Source organism: Corticium candelabrum, chromosome 20 (assembly GCF_963422355.1).
Source record: "Corticium candelabrum chromosome 20, ooCorCand1.1, whole genome shotgun sequence".
Classification (NCBI taxonomy): domain Eukaryota; kingdom Metazoa; phylum Porifera; class Homoscleromorpha; order Homosclerophorida; family Plakinidae; genus Corticium; species Corticium candelabrum.
The window spans coordinates 4,937,543-4,965,031 of NC_085104.1; the positions used below are offsets into that span (position 1 = coordinate 4,937,543).

A 27,489-nucleotide genomic window follows, 5' to 3' on the forward strand; every position below is an offset into this window, starting at 1 on the left:
CTAGCAAATATGCCAATCTGACATGTCTGCAACTAAAATGTCATGTTTTTGTAAGGCAAGGAATGCGAGGTAACCAGAAAACTGAGTGCATGGTAGTTCATTCTAACATAACATGGCTGACGAAGAAAGGCATGTACAAAAATCTGGTAACTTTGAATAACTCAGTTGCTTACTACACTGCGTACAAGAGGGTGCAAGTACTACCCTGTAGACAAAAATTCTGGTATCCACAGTGCACTTATCCAGCCACCCTATCCGTTTTCTCAAATGAAGCTAATAACTAATATCATAAGAGTTTTTATGCCATACCTGCCACATACGTCAAAACATTTGTACAAGTTATCTTTATAATAGCAATAGGCCAATAGCACAAATGTGCAACGTATTTATCTCTTCACACAAAGTTGGTCCAAAATAAACAAAACTCATCTGATCATCTCACCTTGCACTCGTGTACCCATTTCTTGATGCACTCATTCCTAAACGCAGCTGTGAATGCCCCCAGGTATGCAATAACTCCACTGGAGACAAGAATATCACCAGTCAGATTGTCATACGTGTGTTGAAGTGTACTGGCTGCATTAGACCAACGTTCCCTTTCACCACCCAGACCTCCAATCAACTTCTCGGCTCTTTCCAGCTTCTTAGAACAAATGTCAACTTGGAACTCTAGCTTCTCTTTCTTTTCTGTTGCTTCCTTAAACTGAGCTTGCAAACTTGCCAGACGATCCTCAACTTCCTTGAGCTCTGCTCGTTTCTCATTCAACACTCTCATAGTCTCTGCAAGACTTTGTTCTGCTTCACGGAGTGTTTCCTTCTTTGGTGCCACAACTTTTGCCACTCGATCATACACTTCCATCGCTTTCACCCATTTGCATAAACCTTCAGCAGCAGATGATGCATTTCTAACCTTTACAGGATCAAATTCAGGATTGGTCATGTATTCCTCACGAATTTTCTTCATTGTGTGAGCCTAAACACAAATCATCAGCCATGAAAAAATGATGAATACCACTGGCCATATCTGACAGGTATATTATCTTTGTCATACTCCCTTAATCCATTAAGAAATGTCATGTCACCTAACAGCCGTTTGGATGGTATCCAGTAGTCTAATATCTAAAAAAGCACAAAATTTGACTTCAACATTACTACAAAGCTGCAGTAAACCTATGTAATATATACTAGCTCATTAGCCCGTTCTTCACCTGGAAAAAGTAATTAACACAAAATTCCCATTACATAATGCAGTTATTGGGCGGAGAAACACACTCCTGAATAATTGAACTTTAATTGGAAGTGTGGAAAGGTGCATGGGCATAAGCGTGTAAAATGACACCACATCCAGGCTAATTGAATGCAAAATCATGTTGTAAGAATGCTTTCACGTTATCAGCTTGCAGTTTACCGTTTAGCTATAAGAATCGATGGCCATGTAGCGGGCCTTCTTGGTAGATAATGTGATTGTGGTATAGCCAGATGGTTTTGATTGCCACTGCAATAACAACAGACAACAGATGTCCCATTCATGACTCACTTCCATCCGCTAGTAGAGAGTACACTTGATGCACCGCTAGAGTGAAACCCAGGCATGAAACAGATAGTTTCAATCGATGGGAAATTAACCGTCTCTTGTGGCATGTGCATGGAAATTGCATGTGTCAAAATTCGAAGTCGCACTGCGGTCACGTCGTCGCGAGATTTCACTTGGGGTCAACTCCTCAAGAAGAGACCATCTCAATACCAAAGCGTGCGTTTGCATTGTGGTGTGGAATGCAGTCTTCATGCATGGTTTTGTGGCGATTGGCCCGGCAGTTTTGGTATGATTGATGTTGCAGACAGACAGACAGATTAGACTGTTAGTTGTACAGTTAATTAATTTATCGTTGTATGCATTTATGAAGTTATCTCATTCACCGTTCTAATTTGTTATAAAGTGTATCTCTACATCAGAAGAAGTCTCATGAAGAATTTCATTCAGAGTTATATCCCGTTGAATGATATTCTTTTCTGAGCTTATTGATTGTTAGTTAATATCCCACTGAAGACAAAGAAAATGGATTAATTTATTGCATTCATGAAGTATATATCATTCACAGAATTAGAAGCCATGGACAGAATTGCCATAAAGTTAACTAATTTAACGTTCAGTTTCTAAGACACCAAAAAACCTTTTCCCATTTTCTGTGCAGTTTTCGAGATCTCCAGCGAGTCTCTTGTGACGTCGTTGGATTGTGACGTAAGACGACAGAGGTCAAAATGTAATTGCATGTATGTGGGACCTACGTGAACAAAGGTCTAGTTCGAGGTTGTGTTGTCACTTTGAAGTCGTTGCTGCCGTTGCGAGGAGCAGGTGTATTGAACGTGACAGCAATTTAATTCGCCTACATGGCCAAACAATGGGCAGGCGTTTTCAAGACCTGGATATGTGCAAAAATATCTTGCTTTTATGGACGTTGTTTGCAATAATCGACATGCTCCGCGTGTACCGTTCAATGTCAAAAAATGGGCAGTTAAATTCGGTGGAGATCGAACGCACTGTTACAGAAATTAGCATGTGAGCGAAGGCATGTTCCATCGGCAGGAAATTGTGTCATCGCAAGATAAGTCCGGAAGACAACGACAGCTTCACTTTCGACCTCTATGGATTCGGCTTGCACGAGCAAAATTCGGTGGCATTGCGGCTTGTCGTTATGGAGATATGCGAGTACATAGAAACACACACACACACACACACACACACACACACACACACACACACACACACACACACACACACACACACACACACACACTACAAGTCTTGAAGAACACACATGTTGTACCTTCTTGCCAGTGCCAGCAGGATCATTAATTTTTTCGGGCTTGATATCTTTCATCACACACACAGCAGACATAACCAGCTTCACTCCACTTGGTGGATTTTGCATTGACTTTACAACAGTAATGTCAGCCGGCTTAAGTGTATTTAATGCAGCCAGTGCAGCTTCCAAAGCAGGAATAGCTTCTGCCAAATCTGATTCACACTCATCTTTCAGGGCTTTAGCTCCTGCTGCTTTTTCAGATGCAAGAGCTTCGTCTTTCCTTACAAACTTGCTTTTTTCCTCTACTTCAGCTGATTCTTTCTGTATAACTTTCATAAGACGATCATTTTCCTGAGCAGCAATCTGAAGTTGTGGCTGTAGCTCTTCCAACTCTTTTTGCATAGTAGCCACCTGTATAAGAGACAAACATTGACTTGCTTACTATATATACAGTACAGTAACCCTGCGTAGCCTGTGGAAAACTCTACAGGAAAACGATCAACAAGTAATGAGATTCCAGCAACATTTCTCAAAATAAACAACCGCATTCTATAGATTGCTAAAATCCTAGTCCATCTCTTCAAAACATCAGACAATTTCTGCCATCAACAGTCAATTGCAGAACTGTGTCAAGTCCTTCCCCATTCATTATGATACAGACAAAGCTTTTCTATTTACCTTCTGCCATCAAGATTCTCAAGCAATACTAACCAGAGACAAAGTTCTCTCACAGTGGCAGCAAATACAGATCCACATCATAGATCAACAAGTTGTGATGATGTCAAAACTGCAAGTGCAACTGTCCCTCATCCTTCAAGTCAGCATACTCTGAAAACAGCTATAGTGCACACTTGCGTAACCAAGTAGTGTTTTTTTCAGATGACACAAAAAACTATATGCCTCATAATGAAGTTAACTGCATGTAACATGTCAAGCAGTGCTTTGTCACGTTTAACACAAATTTAAGCTCCAGCCATGTTATTGCAAGCTGCAAACTCATTCAAGACGAGGACAAGAAGCATGTTATCCTAATCATGAAGTTTCAGTGTGACCTGACATCAATCCATGCAAATTGACTTTGTTCTTCACTAATTACTACCAGAAAAAACACTGATTTTTGAATTCCAAACAGCATGTCTTTATGACTTTATGACATGCTACACCATTACATGAATATGTATTTCCCTTCTGCCTACTGCAAACTGTTTATACATTAAAGGTATGGTTAGTACATCATTTGAGTACAAGTCATTAAATGCAGAAACATCAAACAGGATACCTGAGCACGGTGCACTAAATTCACATACACTGTACCTGAGATGAAGCAAAAGCCAGTTTTTCAAGACCAACTTCATACCGTCCCTTCAGCCGAAGTACATTGCCTTGTTTATGAGCTAATAATGACTTGAAAGAAGAAATTAGCTCAAGATAAGATGTAGGAGTTACATAGTTATGACGTCCAAGCTCAGACAAGAACCTTCAACACAGAACAATCAGTGACAAATTAACGTACTAACAACGCCATCAACTCACTTCTCAGACAGCTGACGTACTGATTGATGAAACAATTGACAAAGAGTTACAACAGATGTCCTTTCACGTTCCTGCATCTCAACAGACTCAAGAAATTTGTTTGCTACAAGAACCAATGCATCTTCTGGCCATGCTTGAAACCAGTCAATTGTACAGCAGTTAATAAGAGAAGGAAACTGACGTAAACGATTCCTAAATGCATCTCCAATAGGACTCATGGCTAAAATAATGTGAAGGTTATCTCGACAGCGTTTTATGAAGAAACTAAAGAGAGACAAGGGAGTGAAATCAGCATTCTTGTCTTGAGCTTGAGCTAGTGGCCGCACAGCCTCAATGATCTCATTCTTCTCATCAGGTTGAAACAAATTGGGAACCTCTCCTGTGTTAAGAAGGTTGTCTACATCTTCTAGAAAAGCTTCTTGCTTTATTTGTGTATCAGTCAGCAAAAAGACAGTTGTTTTGCCATCTTTTCCTGCACTCAGCAACAGCCTCTTCAAATCTTCTTTCCATTCTGGCATACCATAACTCTTTGTAATCTCTGGCTGGAAAACTTGGAAATCAGCTATGTGTGTAGCCAAACGTGTAAGAGACTGACGTCCACTACCTCCAACACCCACCAACAGTGCATTTCCTCCTGACTGTTTGAGAACACGACTGATTCGAGACAGGTGCTCCAAGACATAGCGAAAGATGACTAAGTTCATCTTTGTTTTGTGCATGTTGTTGTACTCTCCTAGACATGTCTCGACAACAGAGTACATGTCATTAAGTGATGCTACTTCTTCGTAGAACTTTTCACTCTACACAGAAAATAACCATCATTAGTATAAATACCATGATACTATGATCTGTCCAAATCAAGCTCACCGCATCTGGCTTCATAAAATCTCCAAATAGTAAACTTCTCATGTCATCTTCTGATGGTTTTCCACCACTTGAAGCAAGATGAGAAAACACATCTTTGAAACTATCCTTGAATACTGACTTCACTAGTGATGTAACCAGATTATATAGCCAGCTCCGATCTGCACCATCTATGAGCCGATCATAGAAAACACGATAAACCTCATGAGACCAAAGTCGTATAAATGTACGCTTGCTCTCAACACATGATGGATGAGCTAGCATGACACCTTGGATAACACGAGCAAAGTCTCGTAGATTAAATGTATAGTGAGATTTGGCTGGAGTTGGTAAAAGGTGACAAACAGCAGACTTGTACACCTACAAATATGTAAAGATTCATAATGTATGTACGACAATAAAAAATATAGACTAGCAATTAACAATATAAACAAACCAATCACTAGCAAAAAAATGTCTATTCATCAGTGTATCCCTCTAACAAAAAATATAAAAACATCATTTAGAATGTCAAGTTAAAGCACTGCAATTGAGCCAGTTTCCACTTAGCACTGTACCGTCAAATCAATGATGGCATCAAACCATTGATTGCCACTGTAGCAAGCAAATTAGTGCAGTTTGAAAGTAAAATACAAACCTAGTCAATGGACTATTTAGCGGAGCTAAATAAATGTTAATACAACGACTACGAGCATTAAGGAGGAAGAGTGTACGGGTGCTTGTGACGTACATAGTGACGTGTTTTTGGCAGGTTAGACAGTAGTGGACTCTGTACAGTGTAGTAGCGTCTGTTTCTGTTATGCCACAAAGAGTGCACAGCTACTTCTCGCTCAGGTTGGTCGCTTCAAGAGTACTTGGCTCTGTCGGGTAAAACGCTGAAGCTAGAATTGAATAGCCTTAACCTGGTAACAACTGGCACAAAGGATGAAAAAAGCCGTAAGATCATGGAACCATTGGAACAGGACACGAACAGACATGGATGAGGGTATACAATTAGTGTCCGAGACCAAGTTCCCAGTAGCATCTGGTGGTTCCCACGAGCCGAATACCAGGGTTGGAAGGAAGAGAAAGCGCGTGCAGAAGGAGATAACGCAATCGGTAATGACACCTATGTTCTTCACGGAGCAGCAACAGTTTATCTCCGAATTGGTGACGAAGATGGTGCATGCAGAAAAGTCACGGGTAGACGTAGATGGCGTGTAGGGGCAACAAGTTCCGGTACGGCAAATCTCAAGAAACCAGCAGCAGACTTTTTCAAAGTCAAACGCACAAGGCTTGCACAAGGAGAAGTATGCCACAGCTGTCGGAAGATAAAGAGGACATTGAGCAGCCAGCTCCACGTCATACACAGACAGGTATGCCTATTGATCAGTCTCACTCATTGCAGAGCGTCTATCCTGTTACTGAAAAATGAGTTCGGAAGATCCTTAGAAGCGAGTTCGTTGACTTCAATGCGTTGTTGGCTGAATTCCCCAGTTCAATTGTATGTGCAGCCGGTACGATGACCGACCAGTAGCATGTCGCATTAGAGGTTGGCCCTGTAGGTCTGAGCGTAGCACAGAAACATCAACAGCGCTTGGTGATGGACCTTACTTTGTGTTTGACGGCATGGTCTTTGTTTGCAAACACGCTAACAGTAGGTAACCCGAGTCGAGCGTCCGAGTTATTTGATTACCAGCTATTAGTTCTCAAGCAGCTAGTCGATTTACTACAGCATGCCGCTTAGTATACAATATGACAAGGCATTCTGTAAAGCAGCCTCTCGAGAGCCAACTCGATGCTGGGACAAAGTAGACATGTCATTATGACAAGAACAGTATGCTTCAAGTGTCGGGACTCTGGGCACCTAGTGTCCCAGTGTCCCAAGAAAAGACAGCAGTCCTTTCGCCAATGGGCGACAGCAATTCCAGTCAATCGGGAGAACCTACCACCAAGGGAGCTCGCATCGTTGCCCTTGTGAACGCTAACTCGCGTGGTGTGTGCAGAGACTACAACAATGGAATGTGCAACGGCGGCGAAGGAGCATGCAATTTGCCCATACCTGCAGCCGCTGCGGCAGGCAAAACACAGCCTTGCTTGTGAGTCAAAAACGCAGTAAATGTGGCAAGGACGCCACAGTAGTTAAGAACAGTAACTTTAGACTTAATGTAAAAGAGTTTCGTTTTCTGTTGCACTCCCACCCCCATGCATGGTGGGTTGACTGGTTATTAGAGAACTTAGACCAAGAGTTCAGAATAGGTTGTAAGGACGATACGCTTACTCAGCACGTAACCTACAGTCAGCAGTTCAGCATCTGCACGTCGTTCGGCAAAACTGGCAGCCGAGTGTGACAAAGGTTTCTCTCCCAGCCACACGACCATCTTCCAATGGCTAATTTTGTTTCTTCTGGCTTGAATGTAGTGCCCAAGAAAGATGCCTTTCGGCGACTTATCTGTCATCTATCAGCACTTTTGGACAAAAGTGTGAACGATGCAATCAACAAAACTGATTTTACCAAGAAATACCCATCAGCGGACACAGCCATTGCTATGATTGCCATTTGGTTTGAGGTCGTCCCCATAGCTGTTTAACCAAATGGCAGACGCAATACAGTGGATTCTTCGCGTCAAGGTCGATATCCGACACATCATAACCTGGATGATTTTCTGATACTAGCGGCCACAAGAGAGGAGGGCTAAGAAATGTTAGACACCACATTGGTGACGCTTCAGCGTCTGGGTATAGAGTGGGAACCTAAGTAGGTGGAAGGACACGCAAAAGTTTGACTCTCTTAGAACTCACACAATAAGGTGCTACGCCTTCCGCAGGCAAAACGAGAGAATCTTGAAGCGGAACTGCAACAGTGGTACTCACATAAAAAGCGCACAAAATGCCACCTACTTTCACATCCAGGCAGGCTACCCCGGACTGCTTCAAGACGTATGTGAGATCGGATATACAAGTGTTACCATCTGCGGTGCGTCGCATAAGCGGGTGGAAATAATAGAAATAAATCAGCAGTTGTATTGCATCTGGTTCATGTCCCTATCTTGCGTGGTGCCTCAATGAGCTGACGCATGCTGTCACTTGCTCGGGAAGGTGTTTGGGAGGCAGCCCCACTGGGGCCACAAAGCAAGCAGCAGTCCGTCAGGTACGAGAGTACCCTTGACAACCGGTGGTATTTCTGAGGCTATTGTTAGTTGTGATGGCAGCTGTCACACGGCAGTGGGTTCTTCGTGCTGCCAGGTGACAGTGGCAGGCTGCAGTCTTGTGTGCCCAGTGTTGGGTGGCGCTAAGCATAGACCAGCCTCAGTAACCAGAAGCTGTCTCTCCAAGTAAGCCTACTGGTGTCTATCAATGCGTCAAGGAGAATTAATGGACTATTTAGCGGAGCTAAATAAATGGTAATACGACAACTACAGGTATTAAGGAAGAAGAGTTTACAGGTGCCGTGACGTACAAGTGACGTGTTTTGGCGGGTTAGACAGTAGTGGACTCTCTACAGTGTAGTAGCGTCTGTTTCTCCTCGCCCACCTGCCTGAGGACTGTTAGTTGTTCTCATATGTTAGCTATGCTAGTGTAATGCTGAATGTATGGTACAGATATAATGCAATATATGGTACAGATTTAGTGCATTATATGGGGACAGCCCCACCAGGGCCGCAAAGCAAACAGCAGTCCATCAGGGTACGAGTGATAACCGGTGGTATTTCTGGGAACGAGGCTATTGTTAGGTGTCGTGGCAGCGGGTTCTTCGTTATGTCAAGCGACAGTGGCAGGCTGCGGTCCTGCTTGCCCAGTGTGGGTGGTACTAAGCATAGATCAGCCTCGGTAACCAGAAGCTGTCTCTCCAAGTAAGCCCACTGGTGTCTATCAACGCGTCAAGAAAAAATTAACCTAACTAAAAGCAACAAGAATATCAAAGTCTAGTCTCTTGTGCTTGTCCTCTCCATTGGTCTGCTTATCTGAAATCTGTTTTCCTAAAGCACTCTCTTGCAGTTCCTTAATTAAAGGGTAACTGCAACGCAAAAATCAAAAACTCTTTTATGTCGACAATCGATAGTTCTAGTTGCATACATGACAGGAAAAATAGTTTCAGATTTTTAAGTTAAGTCTTTGCTGAGAAATAGCAAGTCAAAGTTGCTTCCAGTTCTTCAAGTTCCAGTAATGGGCGTGGTGTAGTGTACTCGTCACAGAGGGGAGACACGTGTGTGTCTGTATAGTCAGCAGCCTGTAAAATGACTACATCTTCATATCCAAGGGAACGCTGCTAAGGTAGAGGCAACGGCAGCAACAGTTATTCTTCTGAAAAGCCCTCTGGAGGGTTTTACATGATGATAACGTCCGTCATCGCATGAATCGCAGGATGACGAAGTTCTGCTGGGAGCCATTATAGTGACTAGACCACACAGGTTCGAGCTCAGTGACAGTGTCTCTGAAGATCGCCTGCTGCCTTGGAAGCGGACGAGGAAAAGGACAGGCTACCCTATAGACTGTCACTATCGCAAGTAGAAGCAGGAGTAGCAAACGTAACTGATGCACATCCGGGTAAGTAAACAACTATCACAGGTGCAGCTGCAGTCATTGTGAGATGACGGATACGTACTGGTGTGGAGTGCATGCATTGCATCTGAGGTTGTCTCAAATAATGATGCGATAATAATGTCAAATACTAGCAATAATAGTGGCACAGTGTACTGGTGAGTTCATGCAAAACTCTAGCTAGTGCTGTAAGAAAGAGAACAAAATGAGTTGAATTCGTACGTTGAATTCACGTTGACACAAGGGTTGACTTCACTGTACAGTATACTGTAATGCATACGACTGCATTCACTACACATGACGATCAAGCACCTAGACGCAAGTTTATATATAGTCATCAAGAGTCTGCCATTGCAGTACTTTTAGTCCTGCATGAGAGTCAGTCTTACTCTAATTTTTCCCGCTTCTCAAATGCGGCTGTCTTTTCTTTTGCGAAGGTTCCAGAGTGCTGCGATTTTGAAGTGTGGAGGCAGGTAGATGAAAAATGGTGGCCTCAATTTCACTCTTCTACAACCCAGACCATGTTCTTGAATAGACCTGGCTGTATGTATCTCGAAGTAATCAGGCTAAAAGTGGCTACTACAGACTCCTGTCCACTCAGTAGGACGCGTCGTACTCAGTAATAGTCGCCCGGACGACACAAACATATCTGCAATTGTCCTCCCTATTTGCGATTCCCACTCTTTTCTTAGCTTGGGGATCTTCGGAAATTGAAACACAGTTGTGTATGACTTGTGCGAATTGGTGCATCCTGTAACCACGCAACACCGAACCATTCTTTGCCACAGATTCCTTTGTTGACAGTACACGCTAGCATGGCGTCTCCCTCTGTGACGTGTACACTACACCATGCCCGTTACCACAACTTGAAGAACCCGAAGCACTTTTGACCTGCTATATCTCAGCAAAGACTTAAATTAAAAATCTAAAACTATTTTTCTTGTCATGTATGCAACTAGAACTATCAATTTCCAACATAAACAAATTTTTGATTTTGCGTTGCAGTTACCCTTTAAGTGATTGCTTTCAGTTCAATATTAGCATATAACCACAAGCCCATCAGCACACTCAATATTACAGTGCATTAATGTTTACATACAATGATGATTGAAATACAACTTTGTCTCAACAGCTGCAATCGCATCCTTCACAAACTTCCTAGTTCAATGCAATCTGCCTAGTTCAATGCAATCTGCCTAGTTCAATGCAACCTGCTACTGCTAGTATGGTACTATTTTTTTCATCTATACCCATTAGAACTCTGAGGTAACCAGAAGACAATCAAACAGCAATTCAATACTGCAAATACTTACAACGTATCTCAAAACCAATTCAACCAACAAAGTACCGACTGTTTACACAAGTCATGATTTGTTTATCTTGAGCCACTAAGGTATTGACTAACCACTCAAATTCCATGATTACCGTATGTTTCAAATTTGTACACCGATTTCACAATCACTAAATTGCATAAATCATTTAATTAAGTTAACAGAAGAAATTAAATGCAGAGATGGTAATTACACTAATGCCTCTTACCAAGAACCTCTGGCTTTCAATTTCAAACAATAAGAATAATAACTAAAGACGTCAAGTTAACCAACACAGTAATTTCAGCACTATATATATAATTGAAACAAACCAAACAAATCGGGCATTCTGATTGTAATAAGAAATGTTTTATCAATACTTTCATAACTGTTGATAAATTAACTGCTTAAACCTCGCTTACATACATGGATTGTATTTATAGCAACTGCATGCATCAGTAAAAAGTTAAAGCTGCACTAATCACCGATGCGGTAGCATTGGTAGAGTTGAGTTTATGTTCAGTCTCCTGTAAGAGCGGGTATCGGTATTAACCATTTATGCTACAAAGCTGATTTCTATACCAAGCCTCTGTGCTTGCAACAGAGCATGTCCATGACTTCCCAAATTTGTCATTGCAGTGCATAGTCCCCTCTTGAGGGACCAACCCCCCTCCCCCCCGTAAAATTTCTCAATGACGCGAACGCTACACCTTCCAGTTCAGTCGAACACCCCCACACCGGACTGTACGTGTCGTCGCCCTCCACAACGCTTCCAGCAATCGAAGGCTTTCTGCTGATTAAATTAAAGGCGCTTCTACCGCAAGCGTCTCTCTAAATTCCGATTGCATTTACACTGAATCCAACCTACCTGTTTCCTGTACCAAGCACTACACAAGGAGTATGTCGATTTCTAGCCTTACTGTCCATCTCGCCAATTGCACTGCTTGCGTACATCGTTACCGCTGCGCATATATACACTCATGCAGGAAAAAAGGTAAACAAGTATAAAAACATCTTGAAAAATGAGAAAGATGTAGGGTTGCCGTATACAAAAGATGTCACACAGAACACCCTTACATGGTCTTGTTTCTATTCTTTTTCGTACGACAACCCTACATCTTTCTCATTTTCAAAATGTTTTTATACTTGCAAACTATTCAAACTAGTTGGCTAGCCAATCTCAATAAAAAATCTACATGTATGCTACATAAGAGAGCATCCATACAAAGCTTTCATAACTGGTAGTTGCTCAAAGATGATAACCTCCTGCTATGAGCACTTCACACTGTGAGCCAGCTAGAGTCATATCCACGAAAAGCATGAAATATTTCAAATTCAATTGCCTTCACTGTTCTTGTTCTTGGGCCAAATAACTAACCAGGAGCATTAATTACAGTATTCAGCTGAAAACAATTAATTAAGCCAGTTTGCTTTCAAAAGACAAAACTTATAGTAAATCAACCTATCTTATTTGCTTTACTCAACAATGAAACACATCTGCAGTGCAAGCCTCAGTGCACACACATGCATAAGTGCACTCTTTTATAGTACCTGGAATCTTAGTTTAGAATATTTACGATTGCTTGCAGAAGCAACTGAGGTGAGTAAATTGCCATAGCTTGAGAACTAAGCCGATTTGTGATCTACACTTAACTAGTCGTTACGATTTAGTGAAAAGGCAAATACAGCGGAAACAAACAAACAAACAAACAAACAAACCACCACAACACCATAAGCTCTCGCTGCACATGCACGCACAAAAGCTAAATTATAAGTCAATTATTAAACCTAACTAGTTTGGGAGCAAAATGGACAGTACCATATATAGATACCCATATTCACAAGAGATAACCAAATAACTAATCTAGCTGTGGGAAGAACTGAATAAACAACTTAACATAAACCCCAATAACTATTAAGACAAGACAGCACGAGATCTTAAGTATACCTATACAATAACATGCTCTTGGCTCACCTCCATGGTGGCAGAAACAACTTGATTTCCAACAGTAAAGTACTCTGATGTAAACTTGGCTCGTCGCAACCAGAAGGACATGATGCTAGAAAAGATTCTTTCCATTGTTTCATCGTTAACAGTAGTCATCGTAACAAGATTAAAATGTCGCAGAAAACGTGGTGTAACAGGATTTCTGCTGCCACCAGGTGGGCCCATAGCACCGACAAACTGAATGTCCTCTAGAACCAACTTTGACGTGTCCTTGTCATACCACATCTTGTGATCCATCCATTGACGAAGAAGCTCAATAGGTGGTTGTGCACCATATTTCTCAAGTGCTGGCATATTCATGTCATCCACAAAGATTACACACCTCTTTCCCCTTGGTGGACCAAACACCCCCTTCCGTCTTTTATCTAGTTTAGACATGATGAGGTCTTGAGTCTGACCAGCTGTTGTCTGGGCTGAGAAATTTATAACAAGAGGAATAAAGGTATCTTTTGGCAGCCCATGCATTAGAAAGTCCTTCACATACACAGACTTCCCTGTACCAGTAGGACCCACAAACAAGAGAGACTGCTCATTGTGAATCATCAAGTTCATGAGATATGTATATCTTGCAGTATCCAAGGTTGGAACAATAATTTCAGTCTCTGATTGGTATCTGTCTAAAGTCTGATCACGAACAGTATCCAACCAAGGCACCCACCTCCCACGAGCTTTCCTTTCAAACATGTAGTCATACACTAAGCCTGTATCTGGAATAGGAATGTCCATCTTTCCAATGGACGAAGGCACTAGATGTTTATCCATCTTTCCACTAACTAATTCACGAAAAAAGGAATCAAACTTATGACGACTGTCACTGTCACAACTGCTTCCAAGTGACCAAACCAGAGAGAACTGGAAGCAAGACTACATAAACCATAATCAATGCATAGCAACAACATAATGAACAACACAGAAACTAACTGTGATCCAAACTTTCATATATTTTTGATCCAATGGATTGTCCTCATCCTCTTTCATCATGATCTGAAATAATTTCATCAGAGAGCTCACTAAATTGCTGTTTGATGTCGGCACAAGTTCCCGAAGATGTTTTTGAACAAACAATAGCAGAGGATCAACTAGCCAATTAAATAGGGCATCGATCAAAGCACCATGTTCACCTGTCAAACTCTCTGGAAGGCTAACAAACCTAAATAACATTGTATATTTAATAACAATATTAGAGTGTGGAGTAGACAATTTAAAGCTATTTTACATTGCAAAACAACAAATTAGTAAACTGTTTCAGAACATCATAAGAATGTTCAGGTAAGACTTGGTTGTAATTTGATTTTCTCAGAAACCTTTCTTCAAACAAATCGCAATCTTTGGACACCGTGGCAAGGTAGTACAGCAACTAATTAACTTTCTACCTTGATAAGACATTTAAAACGACTGGGTCACAATTATATGCATGAGCAGTTCAAACCATATTTTGTTGCCTGCATGATCTTGTATTAGCATGCTCAGTGTGCACGTCATTGAAGTATCATACTAATACAGACAGAGCAACTGTCAAGAAGTACGCAATACTTGTGAGACTTAGCATGAGAGAAAAATACACCCTTTTCAAGTTTGCGAGGGTGTGTTGTCCGACAGGTTATTCAGCCATACATGCAAACAATTGTAACCCAGCCACTTTAGTTCATGTATGAATTTATGAAATGAATTAGCCAGGCTCTTTTGATCAAGTAGCAACTGGAAAAGATTCCTGAGTCTACTCCTAAAGTTACACCCTACTGTAGCTCCCATATCCAAAATACCAAAATCCAAGCATTTCTGTACCAGACACTCCCATCTAGTCAATGCAAGCACATTTCAAGAATACTGACTGACTTTGCCAACACGTATATACATGCATACATGTACATACATGTTATCATGATTAAAATGCACTGAGCAGGTATTCCAGACTTGCAAATAACTCCCATTTATTGACACCCTTCAGTTCTAAGATACATGGATAAGGGAGGCAAAGGTGTAAATGCATTCAGCACTACACATCAAAAACTTAATTAAGAAAAATTGTGCACTAACAACTCAAAAAAATTTAGCATTAGCTTGCTTTGATTTCAAAACATTTAACATTGTCAAAATTTAATGACATTTAGCTCATTTAGAATGTGGTTGTAATTAATGCTGCTTTAGCTACAACAACCTTACCAAGACTTTAGTATTGGACGCCATCCCATTGAAGACGGTTCAGTGTAGATCATGCCACATCTGCTAACAGTAGCAGGCGAAGCTTGGCTAAGATCCATTGTCTCAAAAATAAGAGACATACTAGCAGACATCTGAATAATTTCACCACTCATCAGACATAACTTTTTGTTGTCATCCAACACTGTGTTCATTGATTCAATCCATAATGTGTCGACTGGACCATCAAAAACCACCCACTTTCTGTCATTGTCTGCATAACCAGCATATTCCCTAAAAGTGTTGGCAACAACTCCATCTGTCCACTCATGAGACACAGGATCAAATTGACCAAACAGTTGGCCCATAGTAATTGACTTAGGGTTAATGACTCGATACTTCACCTAGGGACAACAAAAATTGCCAGCACTCATTTCAAGTTCCTTTGACAGTCATTGGCTATCTCACATTTGTTGCTTCTTCAAATGTTCCTTCTTCTGAGAGAAGTGTCAACAGTTTTGCTAACACTTCCAATACCTTTGTTTTGCCTGCAAAAGGCTCTCCTACCAGCATAAATCCATGACGAACAGTCATCATTTCCCAAGTTTGAATCAATTTCTGCAAGAAGTACTCAGTAGCTTGAAGATTCTCTGCTTTGCATACCTATAAGCAGAGCAAAGGCTTAAAACACTTACAACCAGATCAAGCAATGCAATAAACACTATCATGTATGCCTGCATGCATGTCAGTGCATCATTAGGCCCTGATAGGCAATTGCAAGTTGAATTGCTCAAATAAGAAACAGTCTAAGAGCATGTTACAAGAATTTGCTCTCTGTGATGTACACAACAGATACAGGTTCTGTAAGTCTTGAAGAGGCGACACTAAGACACCTAAATACAAACATTGATAAAGTCAACCTGAGAAAATGCATAATCTAGAAGTATGTCATCAAGCTAGGCTGCAACATCTGTACAACTAATACCAAGTTTACACTGAAACATTTAATCACTCCTGGCCAGCTCAATCAATGCATTTGTTAAAGTTAGTGTAAATTACAAATATGCTGGACATCGCTTATTCTGAGTGAGCTACATACGATAAGTGTGGTATCGTATCTGTTGCGGGTTAGCTAAGGATCCTGGATATATACGGGATAGTCTTTAGGGTTCATTCTACAATGCTCTTGACGTTGCGTTGTCTGCTAGCTACAAGCCTTGGCGTTAAAAGTTGTATTGAGTATGCAGGGCTCAAAAAATCGGTCCAACTAGTTGTCGTCATTTGACAAGTTTCCAAAATTATTAGGTCGTCAAAATTTTTAGTCAAGGACGTCATGTTGATATCAATCATGGTGTTTAGTGGTATGCCGCCATTTTGTACGGCCTTCTAGAATTCAGTGCAGTGCAAGCATACAGCACAGTATTCCCACAATGGCATGCAACCGACACACATTACCGCTGAGCCAATGGATACAACGCCGTGCTAGATTTTCAAGAGCAAGACATCTTCACGGAGGCAAGAAAGACAACAGTGATAGCTAATTGAATTAGTAATTAAATGCATACCATCTCTCTTTGTCAAAACAAGGCAGGGTTTCAACCAGCCTTCCACATATCACATTGCAGAAGTTGTCCGTAACTTGCTACTAAAATCATATCTACCTATTTCGACCTACAGAATTTACCATTGTCTCCACTGCTCCCTGGTCACAAACTCATGTCTTTACTTTGTCGGAATCCTGAGATGGCTCTTGCACGCACAGTTTCATTATCCGGGATATGAGAAGTTTGTCAACTTACGCGCTGCTAGTAGTACGCGTACATGTCATTGTATGACAAATGTCTGAATGTGAGCGTCAAAGCGGCGCATGTTTTAGTACAGTACAGTTATCCGCCTGCATAACAAGAAAGCCATTACAAACTAGCGTTGGTCTGCTCTAGTCGTAATTTGACGACCTAGCTAGCTAGCTAGACTAGAACGTTAGTCGTCAGTTGCAAAATTTAACTTGTCAAATGACGACTTGACGACCTATTTTTTGAGCCCTGGTACTATGATAGTTGCGATTGTAACGGAAATGCATTACAATTGGCTGCAAACAACTGCAGCCTCGTGTTTTGGCTGAAGTGACTGTCAACTAGAATCTGTGGTAGTTCGTTTTGAAGATGGCTGAAAAACCGCTGCTTGGTTACAAGGATTTCAAGTGTCTGTACAAGTCAATTGGGTCTTACATGGAAGACGAGTAACAGGACTCACTGCAACATTTCAACAGTTGGCTAGAGAATTTTTTGTATTGATGAGAGTAGTTAGTAATTTTAGCGTCAACTATTTACAAAGTGTCTAGATAAAGGGATAAGAATGCGGCTTAAGAATTCCATATTGCCAAAAGATATATCAGAGTTCACCACGGACAAAACCAATTGCTCAAGTGAAGACCTTGTTTGATGGAAGCATAATGCCCTAGTGGAGAGAGCGCGTCTGCATAGAAGACAGCAACAAGCTGAAGAATCTGTACAATCTTCTGCAGACCACCTCAAACAGATTGTGGCAAACTGTGAGTTTTCAAACCTAGAATACCAAGTCGTATCTGAGATGCGTTTATTGCTGGTCTGTCTGACGAGCATATGTTACAGAAACTGTATAAAAAGAAAAATTTGTTACCCTTACATTTGATAAAGTTTTAATTTTTGCATGAACTATTAAGGAAGCAAAGAAGATTGTAGTGGCTATCCGGAGCAGCCCTACCCCAGGATATGTCGGTTATCACAAGGAAGTCTTACAAAGGTTTGTGTTTGCCGGATATGCGGAGACACTACACACTACCAGTAGGCGTGTCCAGATTGAGAAAGCCAGCAGAAGGGCATGGGCTTGTTCAAGAGGACTGGAGGTGTAGGAAGAGCACGTTCATCAGAGAAAACTAGAGCTTAAAAAATTACCAGGACAGATCTTGTGACCAGAAGAGTCGAAGAAGAACAATAGTGCAGGCAGAACAGAGTTCATGTTCAAAATCTGCATCAGAAGAATGCGAAGGCGTTGAGTCAGTAATCAAGAATGTGTGCCCAGTTGAAAGTGTTCAATTGACCCCTCAAAAACTTTTGGTGGAGGTGCAGATTCAGAAACAACAGGTGACTTTCAGGTTAAACACCGGGGCTGATGTGTCATTAGTAGAAGAAACATTCTGGCAGAGGTTGGGGGAGCCACAACTCAAGATGAGTACAGAAAAATTGCGGAATGCTTCAGGAAGACTTACGAAGTTCAAGGGTGTTTTCACCACCACTGTCAGTTATCGGGGCTATGAAGTACCTGTAAAGTTGTATGTTCATCATGGCACTGGAGCCAATCTTTTGGGGATGGACTGGAAAAGGGAAGTTGGGTTGGCAGGTGTTTGCATCGAATATCTGAAGACAGTGGGTGAAAAGTCAATTACTCGTGCCATATATGTCTTTCAGCCACGTCTGTCACTGAGGATGAATGCCTTGGATTGAGTGAGATGTTAGATAAATATGCACCAGTTTTTGCTGATGAATTAGGATGTTGCAGTCAGGTGGTTGGGATTCAGGTAAACCCAGACACTAACCTCAAGGTGCATCCATTTCGAAGACCTCCAATCCACCATAGAGGTAAAATTGAGGGAGAACTGAAAAGGAATGTGGAGAGGGATAGTATTGGAACCGGTCGATACTGCAGTCTTTGCAGTCCCCACGTTCAACATTATGAAAAGGTCAGGCAAAATTTGAATTTGTGGAGACTTCAAACCACTGAATACATTTCTGTCAGTGGTTTGGCATCCAATTTCTCATCCAGCTGACTTGTTCAGTATATTAGCCGGTGGAAAAGAAATTTTCCAAGCTTGATTTATCTGATGCCTACAACCAGCTCAGAAAAATTGATGACAACAATCAGCGTTATCTAGTCATTAATACTCATATGGATTTATTTAAGTTAAGCGCCTTCCATTTGGGATCAGTCCCACGCCAGCCCTATTTCAGCAAGAGATAGATAAAAAGGTGCTGGCCAACTTGGATGGGGTCGGAGTGTTCTTTGATGACATCATTACTGGGCCTACTAAAGGAGCACATTTGAAAAATCTTTCTGCTGTTCTTGAAAGAATTCAGCAAGCCGGTCTGCACCTCAGGAAACAAAAATGTGTTTTCTTTCAGGACTCAGTTACATATCTTGGCCACATTATAGATCATCGCCGTGTTCGAGCTTCAGAAGAAAAGACTAGAGCAATTCAGCAAGTGAATGCCCCACAAAATCAGGCTGAGCTTCGTTCCTTCTTAGGAATGATTAACTACTTTAATCAATTTTTCCCACACATGGCTGAATACACTTCTCAGCAGGCCGTTCGAAAAGGAATGACCGCTCCGAGAGGTACTCTTGATGAAGTTGTTACAGATTTTCTGGCAGTTTATAGGAACACTATTCATACAATTTGCCAGCAAGACTGGTATTAAATAGAGATCTCAGATGTCAATTCAACTTGTTGCTTCCTCCCACCCCAAGGATATTAGATGGCAAATTGCAGGACAGGGTGTGAGAGTCTCAAGACAAGCAAAAGAGTGCCTATAATGTAACGACTCGAGACAGAGATGAATTTCAAGAAGGTGATCGGGTCTTAGTACACCATGGAGTCCAATCCAAAGATTGATCAAATTATTAGGGTCTTGGGGAGAAGATACTATATGGTGATGATTGGTTCAAACAGTAGAAAGGTCCATATCAATCAGTTGCAGCCATATCACACTGGTATTCAGGAGAAAGAGAAAAGAGAGATACTGCTGTTACTACAGCTGTGCGTCTGGTTCAGACTAGATCTAAGATTCGAGATGTCGTTCCAAGAAATAACACTACATCACTTACCTCTTCTGACAAGAACCATAAAAAACCATCGTGCGCAGTAGCAGCCGTGTCAACAAGGGTCAGCCACCTGACAGATACGGTAGCTGAACATCGTAATCTATTTTAGTTGAGGGGATAGTGTAGCGGTTTAGCTAGGGATAATCTTTGGGGTTCGTTCTAGAATGTTCTAGACATTGTGTTGTGAGCTAGCTACAATCCCTGGCATTAAGTTGTATTGAGTACGTTAGTTGCGGTTGCAACGGAAATACATTACAGTAGCATGCACCTTGCGTCATTATAGAGCCCAGTTGAGTGTTTTCCCTTGTGGTGTATACACTAAACAATGCAGCATACCAAAAATCCATTAACATAACCTCCTAATGTAACCTGCACCATACGGCACTTATTTCAAGATTTTGTGTAAATATGTCTCTCCAACTAACCTTGAATCTACATGAGATCAGATTATGTCTACAAAATACACGACTGATCAAGTTTTACAATCAGCTGCACATGGCTTGTTGATATTCTAGCAACCAATCCAGCCCAATCATGTTTACACTGCTCACTGAAACAAAGCCAACTTGTTCACATTAAATAGCCAATTTTTCTTGTTCCCACCTTGGCTCAGTCAAGTTCACACAACCAAATGGCATTTACTGCACTGAGCTAAACTTGCTAGCAGTCTAAGTGTAAGCTAGCATAAGTCTGTATATGGTAAATGACAAAGAAAGAAAATCTTGTTGATATTGACATGTCATTGATTCATCGGTATATTGGTAACTATAAACAATCATCAACATTAATTAAAGGTAGGAGTGGTATACAGAATATTACATATACGGCAACTAACTATTGTAAAATTACCACACATGAAGATGCAACGTGTTTGATATAACTTACTCTCTGAGCCGCATCCAAGAAAACATCATAATCTGGATTGGGTAGATCAACTCCAGGAAACAGATCACTGATAATACCTTGAAAGAGCGGAATGTCGTGTGACAAGAATTTTGGGAGGTTTACATCCATAATGGATCGAAGTAACAACAAGTCTTCCTTCTCAGTTGGAAATTTCAGCTTAAGATTTCCTGCTGCAGCTAAAACAGCTTTCACTGCACGCATTCCATAGTCATAGTGAAATTGTGATGATAACTAACATTCAATGAAACAAACAGTCAACATCAAATTGCAAAATATGTACAAGTACAGTATATATTACAAATTAAAAATCACAACAGTGACTCATTCCAGTCACTACAAACAAACAATGCAGACTAATTCAGCGGTGTAGGAAGCGAGGGCTGCGGGAAGGGAATGAAGCCCCTTTACTCAGTGTAGAAATTGAAACTTTCTGTGCCAGTGACTTTTGCAAATCTGTCAAGCGAGGCAGTTTTTGCTTACTCATGATGACATCCGGTACAGCCCCCACTTGTGAACATCTTCCTACGCCACTGCAATTGCTGTGTCGATTCACTGACTTGTTTCTATCTTACAAATCACAAAATTCTAAAATACAATTTTATTTTCCAAACTTCCAAAACTTAGAATTCATTATTACAAAAATTCAGCAGTTTCTTTCATTTACTGCAGTCACTCTGGCAAGTGCTCAGAATATCTACAATAACATATAACATGAACCCTTACTCAATAAATGAGCGACAGTAAATCAACTAATTAACACTCATCACATACATTGTAAGACGTGTTTGTAACAATATCCTAGAAATTCATCATACCAGCTATCTGTATTTGCAATGCTGAAAAAGGTGTAGTCGTATAACTCTCACTGGTAAGTCAAAATCCAAAAGGATATCTTGTTGATCGCCTGAAAATGTTTACTTGTGACTCATTTGTCTGAGTCCTACAGTTCCAAATTCTGTAATTGGCTTGTTTTGTTTTCATTGACAGTGTTGGGCAAAACTACATCACAACATCACATCTCTTGCATTAAAATTAGTAGACTCAGTCATCCAAGTTAAGAATATATAAAGTCATATCATATAAGCATTTCCTGAACTTCTTGCCATTTACTGTTTTCATCTCTTCACACTTTGGATCTCAATCATGCCACAATTCCTGTTGATGTCATTTTGAGAATATAATAGTTTAGAATACTGTTGAGCCATTCAACAACGTTGATTTCTGTTCCCTTAAACTAACTACATTAGCTTTGTCATTGCTGCTACTACTAAGATACCGCATGTTCTAAAAGAATCAAGAGTTACGTTAATGCAGATAATTTCTACCTCAGAGAAGCACCAACTTGAGCTTTTGAAAGTGTGAAAATTAAAACCTTAGGCAACTCTAAAGACTTACAGTCTGTATGAGAGCAAGTATAGTTAGAACAAGTTAGCTGTTATTGTGCTGTGTTGGTATCATATCCTATACCACAAGCATCCTTAAATTCAACATGCAGCTGATGCAACAACCAAATTCTAACTTCTGTCACACTCTGCAGTAATCATGCAACTCAATTAAAGCAACGTAAATCTAAACGATTCCAGATGGAGTTTAGAGCATCACCAGCAAATTAAAGCTAACATGGACTTGCACAATCCAGCAATGATTCTGCATGAAATCGTTGTATACACAATATTACTGTACAAACAATAATAACAATAATATTTGTCAGTTCCATTGTACAGTAATTAGAAGTTCCAGGTATTATACAGCTACCGTATTCGCCCGTAATAATGCCCTGGGCGTATACAAAAGAAACACTTTTTCTGGGCATATACTAGGGCATGGCGTTATTTCAGTCCTAGATATATACGTATACATGGTCACAAAATGCTGTCGTTTGGCCAGTCATCATCTAAAATACTTGAAGACAGAAATACCACAAACACTTGCAATTATCCGTTTGCAAGATCAAAGGTACTGGTATCCTTACATGCAGCATCAACATACACGCAGAAACTAAACACTAAACACACGTGGTCGGCCCGAAGCCCGTCAAGAGCATCAGGGTCGGTAATTGCACCAAAGACATGAGTCGAGCGATAACCACTTTCACTGAACACTGACACCAGCTCATCAAACGCACACAGACTGAGACGAATGTTCTGCGGACCCCATTTTGTTTTGTCTGCGCATGCGTATCCTGGGCTTATACTTGGGCATGGGCGTATATATAGTTGGGCAACGGCGTTTTTTCGGGCTGAAAGTTCTGACCTGTCGCACATGGGCGTATATACAGGCATGGGATTTATTTCGGTATGGGCATTATTACGGACGAATACGGTATGTTCTTTGCAGTAAATCTTTACTTTCATTTTGCCACCTGCTACTAATTATTCTATGATGACTATACATATGTACCTGCTCAGAACAAAGACGATAAGTTGTTACAATCTTGACAGACAAGTTACGAGCATCAACAAAACCACAAGAGTAGAGCATGATCTCTCCAATCATTGCATAATCAGGAACCATCATTGCCACAGTCCTGAAAAGGACCTGCACCAAATACCCACACTAAACGATCATACTGTCTTGTAGAACATGAATACAAAATCACCTTCAGATTGTCTGGTAGCTCACTGCGTCCAGCATAGCCAGGATTCATAGTGATGCAGACATAACATTGAGGATTCAAGTCTATTTCAGTTCCTTCAAATACAAAACGCTTCATGTGTCCTTCTACAGCTCTTTGAATGCACAAGATCTAACACAATCAAATTACACAAACATTAGCTGACATGAAAATATTGTTAAAGGAACACTCCGGAGAACTGCACAGCTTTAGCGTGCAACATAGTGCGCAGCCAAAATAGCGAGGTCAGGTGATCGAGGGAGTTCGTGGAAAGTGTTTCTGCGTAGGAATGAGTGCTTCGCAAACCGCTAGAACACGATCGATAACAGCGTCACTGCCTTCAACGCCAAAGAATCTCACAAAACGACAATTCTCTTGAGTGTTGCTGGACGGAAATAAATCACCCGAAAAGAAGGTCAGTCTGTAGACAGTCTGACAGTAGCATGACGGTTTCCACTGTTCTTGGAGCGACGTGACGGAAACAACAGAGAGTCCATTTCCGAGAATGTCATTACATCAGTAAGGCTCATGTGATCTGATGGCGCACACTTGGTGGAAGAAATTCTTGAAACGGCCCTGTCAGTATTAATTTATTAAACGTTCTTAACATACATCTGTCGGGTTTGCTCTGAGGTAGCGCCCACCCAACTTGGTTAGTATGGATTTCCCATTAGCGAGCGAAGGCAGAGCCAGCAGCTTAGTGCTTATCTTCGGACTGCTCCTTTAATTTTAGCTAAATACTTAACTAAAACTAAACATACAAACACAAGCTTTAATCATGATTATTAGCATCCATTAAAACAACAGCTTCTATCTCTCACCAACATTTTTAATGCACTTCTGACATAAACTTTGGATGATGTGCTGCTAGTGCATATTGGCATGTACTGCTATTGCTATGTCATGAACAGCATTAGTAGAATCAACTACCACAACCTAATACTACACAATTTGCTAGAAACAGTACAAAAATTTCTGTAGAAACAAAGACTTTATAACACTGAAGGGATCAAGCAACATTACTATACTGAAGCAGTGTGTATGTGTCATATACAAGTCTCTTGACAGCTATACAGTTAAAAATAATGAAAAGGAAACAATCATGTCACATTATAAACAGAGAAACATTTGGTGCATATACTACTTGTGTTTTATTAATTAAACATCAGCTACATGTATAGAATTCAATCTTTAACTCACCTGCTGGGCAATCACACTTAGCACCTCCAGTTCAATCCGGTTAAATTCATCAAAGCAAGCCCAAGCACCTGCTGATGCCAGGCCTTTAAAAAACTTGCCCATAGCTAGGTAGTCAAGACCATCAGAGCAGTTAAAAACAACACATTGAATAGCCAGAGCTTTAGCCAAGTCCTATTAGCACAAGAGACTGACCAGCTATACTCTAAGCAACAACATTTAGCAAAACCTTTGTCTTACCTTGACTGTCTCTGTCTTGCCAGTGCCGGCTGGGCCTTCAGGAGCTCCATTCAAATTGAGATGAAAGGCACCAACCAGTGTACGATAACATCGATCAGTAAGAGGTGTTATAACCAGCCTGCATAATTTAATGTAAACGTTAAACAACGTACTCCTTCTGCACACTACATCATGTACAGAGATAGATTGACAATAAATCTTTACATGCAAACTGTAAAACAGTCATGTTTGCAATAGTTGCACACTCAGACTAATGATTGAGCAATAATTGTCAATATAGCAAAATAGAGACTTTAAACTGCAGATGACACCAGTTTAGAGTGCCTGATGACACCAGGTTAGAGTGACTGAGATTGTTATAACACAACATTTAATAGCTAGTATATTCTACTCTGAAGCTTATACCTCCAACACCGGGAAAAGTCCTCCACCTGACTGACCGTCTACACATACTCATAACTGAAGTGACATAATAATAGTCACACTACAAACACTACCTGCTAATTCCTAGTTGTAATTTTGAAACTCCAAGTAGTCCCAACAGTTATCATAAACACTTTCCATAACTGTACGTAGCTTTGCTATTATGTACCAATCCAAGCTATTTTGATAATTGGAGACTTCAATTAAGTAACACAGTCAAATAGTGATGTTCTACTGTAGGTCTTTACAAAGCTCTAAACACAGTTCTATTTGCCTCACACACTGCAATTGTTGTTCTCATGATGCACAACTTAACACGTCATGCTGTAGAAGTAACATGACTAAGAATGCAAACCAGTTGCATGACTCAGCATAGAAAGGAAAATAAGAAACTTGCAAACCTATACCATTACTCCAAAAACTTAGCAAATTGCATGTAACACACCCAAGAAATCCATATAACTAAAAGCCAAATTGTACATTTTACAACTAGACTGTTCACCGCATCTAGTAATTTAACAACAATGTAATACCCACCTTCCTGTATTTCCCAGATATTCATATCCATACTTGACTTCAGCATTTGTAATTCTCACTAGACAATTATTATCTTCCCAGTAGTAGCGTAGTTGACATAACCACTGAAAGTCATTGTCTCTACTGACACCTACAAAACACCCAACAATACAAAGATTGTCTCTAAAAGACACCATCTTCCTGAGTATTGCTTCGCAAGTCAAAAACAATGTAACTAGTATGCTTGTCTTTAATACCTTTGTCTGCCATTTCTGCAACTACATCTCTAGCATGCACATCAATAGTGACTAGAGCTCCAAGTGTAATGCGATTCTGTTTGGACAATTTGCCTCGTACTAATTCCACTATATCATCCAACTAAAACAAATAATCTCTATATAAATACTTGCATACAAGCAGCCAAGGTAGCATATTTACAAACCTGACGAGTTAGTTTTTCATGGTATTCCTTCAGCCCTTGTGGTCCACTAGCAATAGCTTCATGAACTTCACGAGTCCAAAAAATTTGTGACACGTTTAATACAAATTGCCCTGGCCATTCACGAACCCAGTCAATGCGTGGCTCTACTGCGTATGCTTCAGCAGACTTCTCCATCACATCATGAACAGATTTCAGCATAACATCCTGCACTTCCAACAGCCATTTTTCAACAGCCCCACGAGCAGCAGAAGTAGAAATGGACTGACTAAAAGAAACCTAATAAAAGAAACAACTGAAACACAAACCAACTGTTGGAAACAAGATGATATATTGTATGCTACCTTTTCCCCTTCACTGCTGAACATGGCTATAATGTCCAAGTTATCTGTAAAGCCCAATTTACCAATACCTTCAAAACATTTCTTCAAGTGAGGCTGAACTCGAGTTGGATCCTTAGTCTCTGACAATATTTCCAGCATCTCATCATTCGATAGAAAGAAAAAGCGTGGAAAAAAGAGACGCTTCTTTTCTAAATACTGATTCAAGCCCTTCATAATTTTTTCCAGCAAGTCGTTGCAGTCAACAAGCTTCTGGTGAAGACCAGGCAAAGATGCGGCCTTAAGAGCCTAAATAAGAATCAGTTCAAATACAAAGTATATTAGCTACTTACATGGCACAAAGTGAGCTACAATGTTAATTCTACTAGCTCGCGTTTTCACCTTTGGGTCTTTTACAGTATGTTTCATGACTTCCTTCCAGTGCTTATCAACTTGCTGAAACAACCGGCCTTCTTCAGGCATTTGCTGCATAATGTCTTCAGAACTGAATATTGGCTCCAAGTACAACCAACTAGACTGAACCTACATTGATAAAAACAAATTCTGGCACCATATCTTGCATATTAAAAGGGCAGTAGATCTTGACGAGAGAATCCGAATGACGTTAGTTACGTGTCCCTCTTTAATTGCCTTCGCTGTTGAACTAAGAATGATTGCTTTTCATGGACGCTGAAACCCCGGTTTCAAAGTCAACAATAAGGAGTGTCTTTCACATGACACAATGGAAAACACTTACTGATAAGTGGTAATTATGTATTCACTCCGAATCGGGTTTCT

General features: G+C 40.7%; 1 protein-coding gene across 1 annotated transcript in view; it reads right to left on the reverse strand.

Annotated features, from left to right (window-relative positions):
- The window catches only part of LOC134195970 (dynein axonemal heavy chain 7-like), a 38,888-nt gene extending 11,658 nt beyond the window's left edge, over positions 1–27,230 (reverse strand). Inside the window, exons 1-20 of the mRNA XM_062665055.1 lie at positions 27,094–27,230; positions 26,716–27,000; positions 26,375–26,650; positions 26,190–26,310; positions 25,954–26,083; positions 24,994–25,111; positions 24,757–24,927; positions 23,542–23,688; positions 23,343–23,480; positions 20,922–21,173; positions 15,648–15,842; positions 15,204–15,583; positions 13,962–14,190; positions 13,008–13,904; positions 5,205–5,561; positions 4,338–5,137; positions 4,119–4,281; positions 2,826–3,215; positions 1,030–1,119; positions 443–973 (exon numbers count right to left, since the gene is read on the reverse strand). Coding sequence (XP_062521039.1) covers positions 443–973; positions 1,030–1,119; positions 2,826–3,215; positions 4,119–4,281; positions 4,338–5,137; positions 5,205–5,561; positions 13,008–13,904; positions 13,962–14,190; positions 15,204–15,583; positions 15,648–15,842; positions 20,922–21,173; positions 23,343–23,480; positions 23,542–23,688; positions 24,757–24,927; positions 24,994–25,111; positions 25,954–26,083; positions 26,190–26,310; positions 26,375–26,650; positions 26,716–27,000; positions 27,094–27,183 — 5,760 coding nt within the window. The 5' untranslated portion in view covers positions 27,184–27,230. The remainder of the gene's footprint in view (positions 1–442; positions 974–1,029; positions 1,120–2,825; positions 3,216–4,118; positions 4,282–4,337; positions 5,138–5,204; positions 5,562–13,007; positions 13,905–13,961; positions 14,191–15,203; positions 15,584–15,647; positions 15,843–20,921; positions 21,174–23,342; positions 23,481–23,541; positions 23,689–24,756; positions 24,928–24,993; positions 25,112–25,953; positions 26,084–26,189; positions 26,311–26,374; positions 26,651–26,715; positions 27,001–27,093) is intronic.
- Positions 27,231–27,489: the final 259 nt, after the last annotated feature.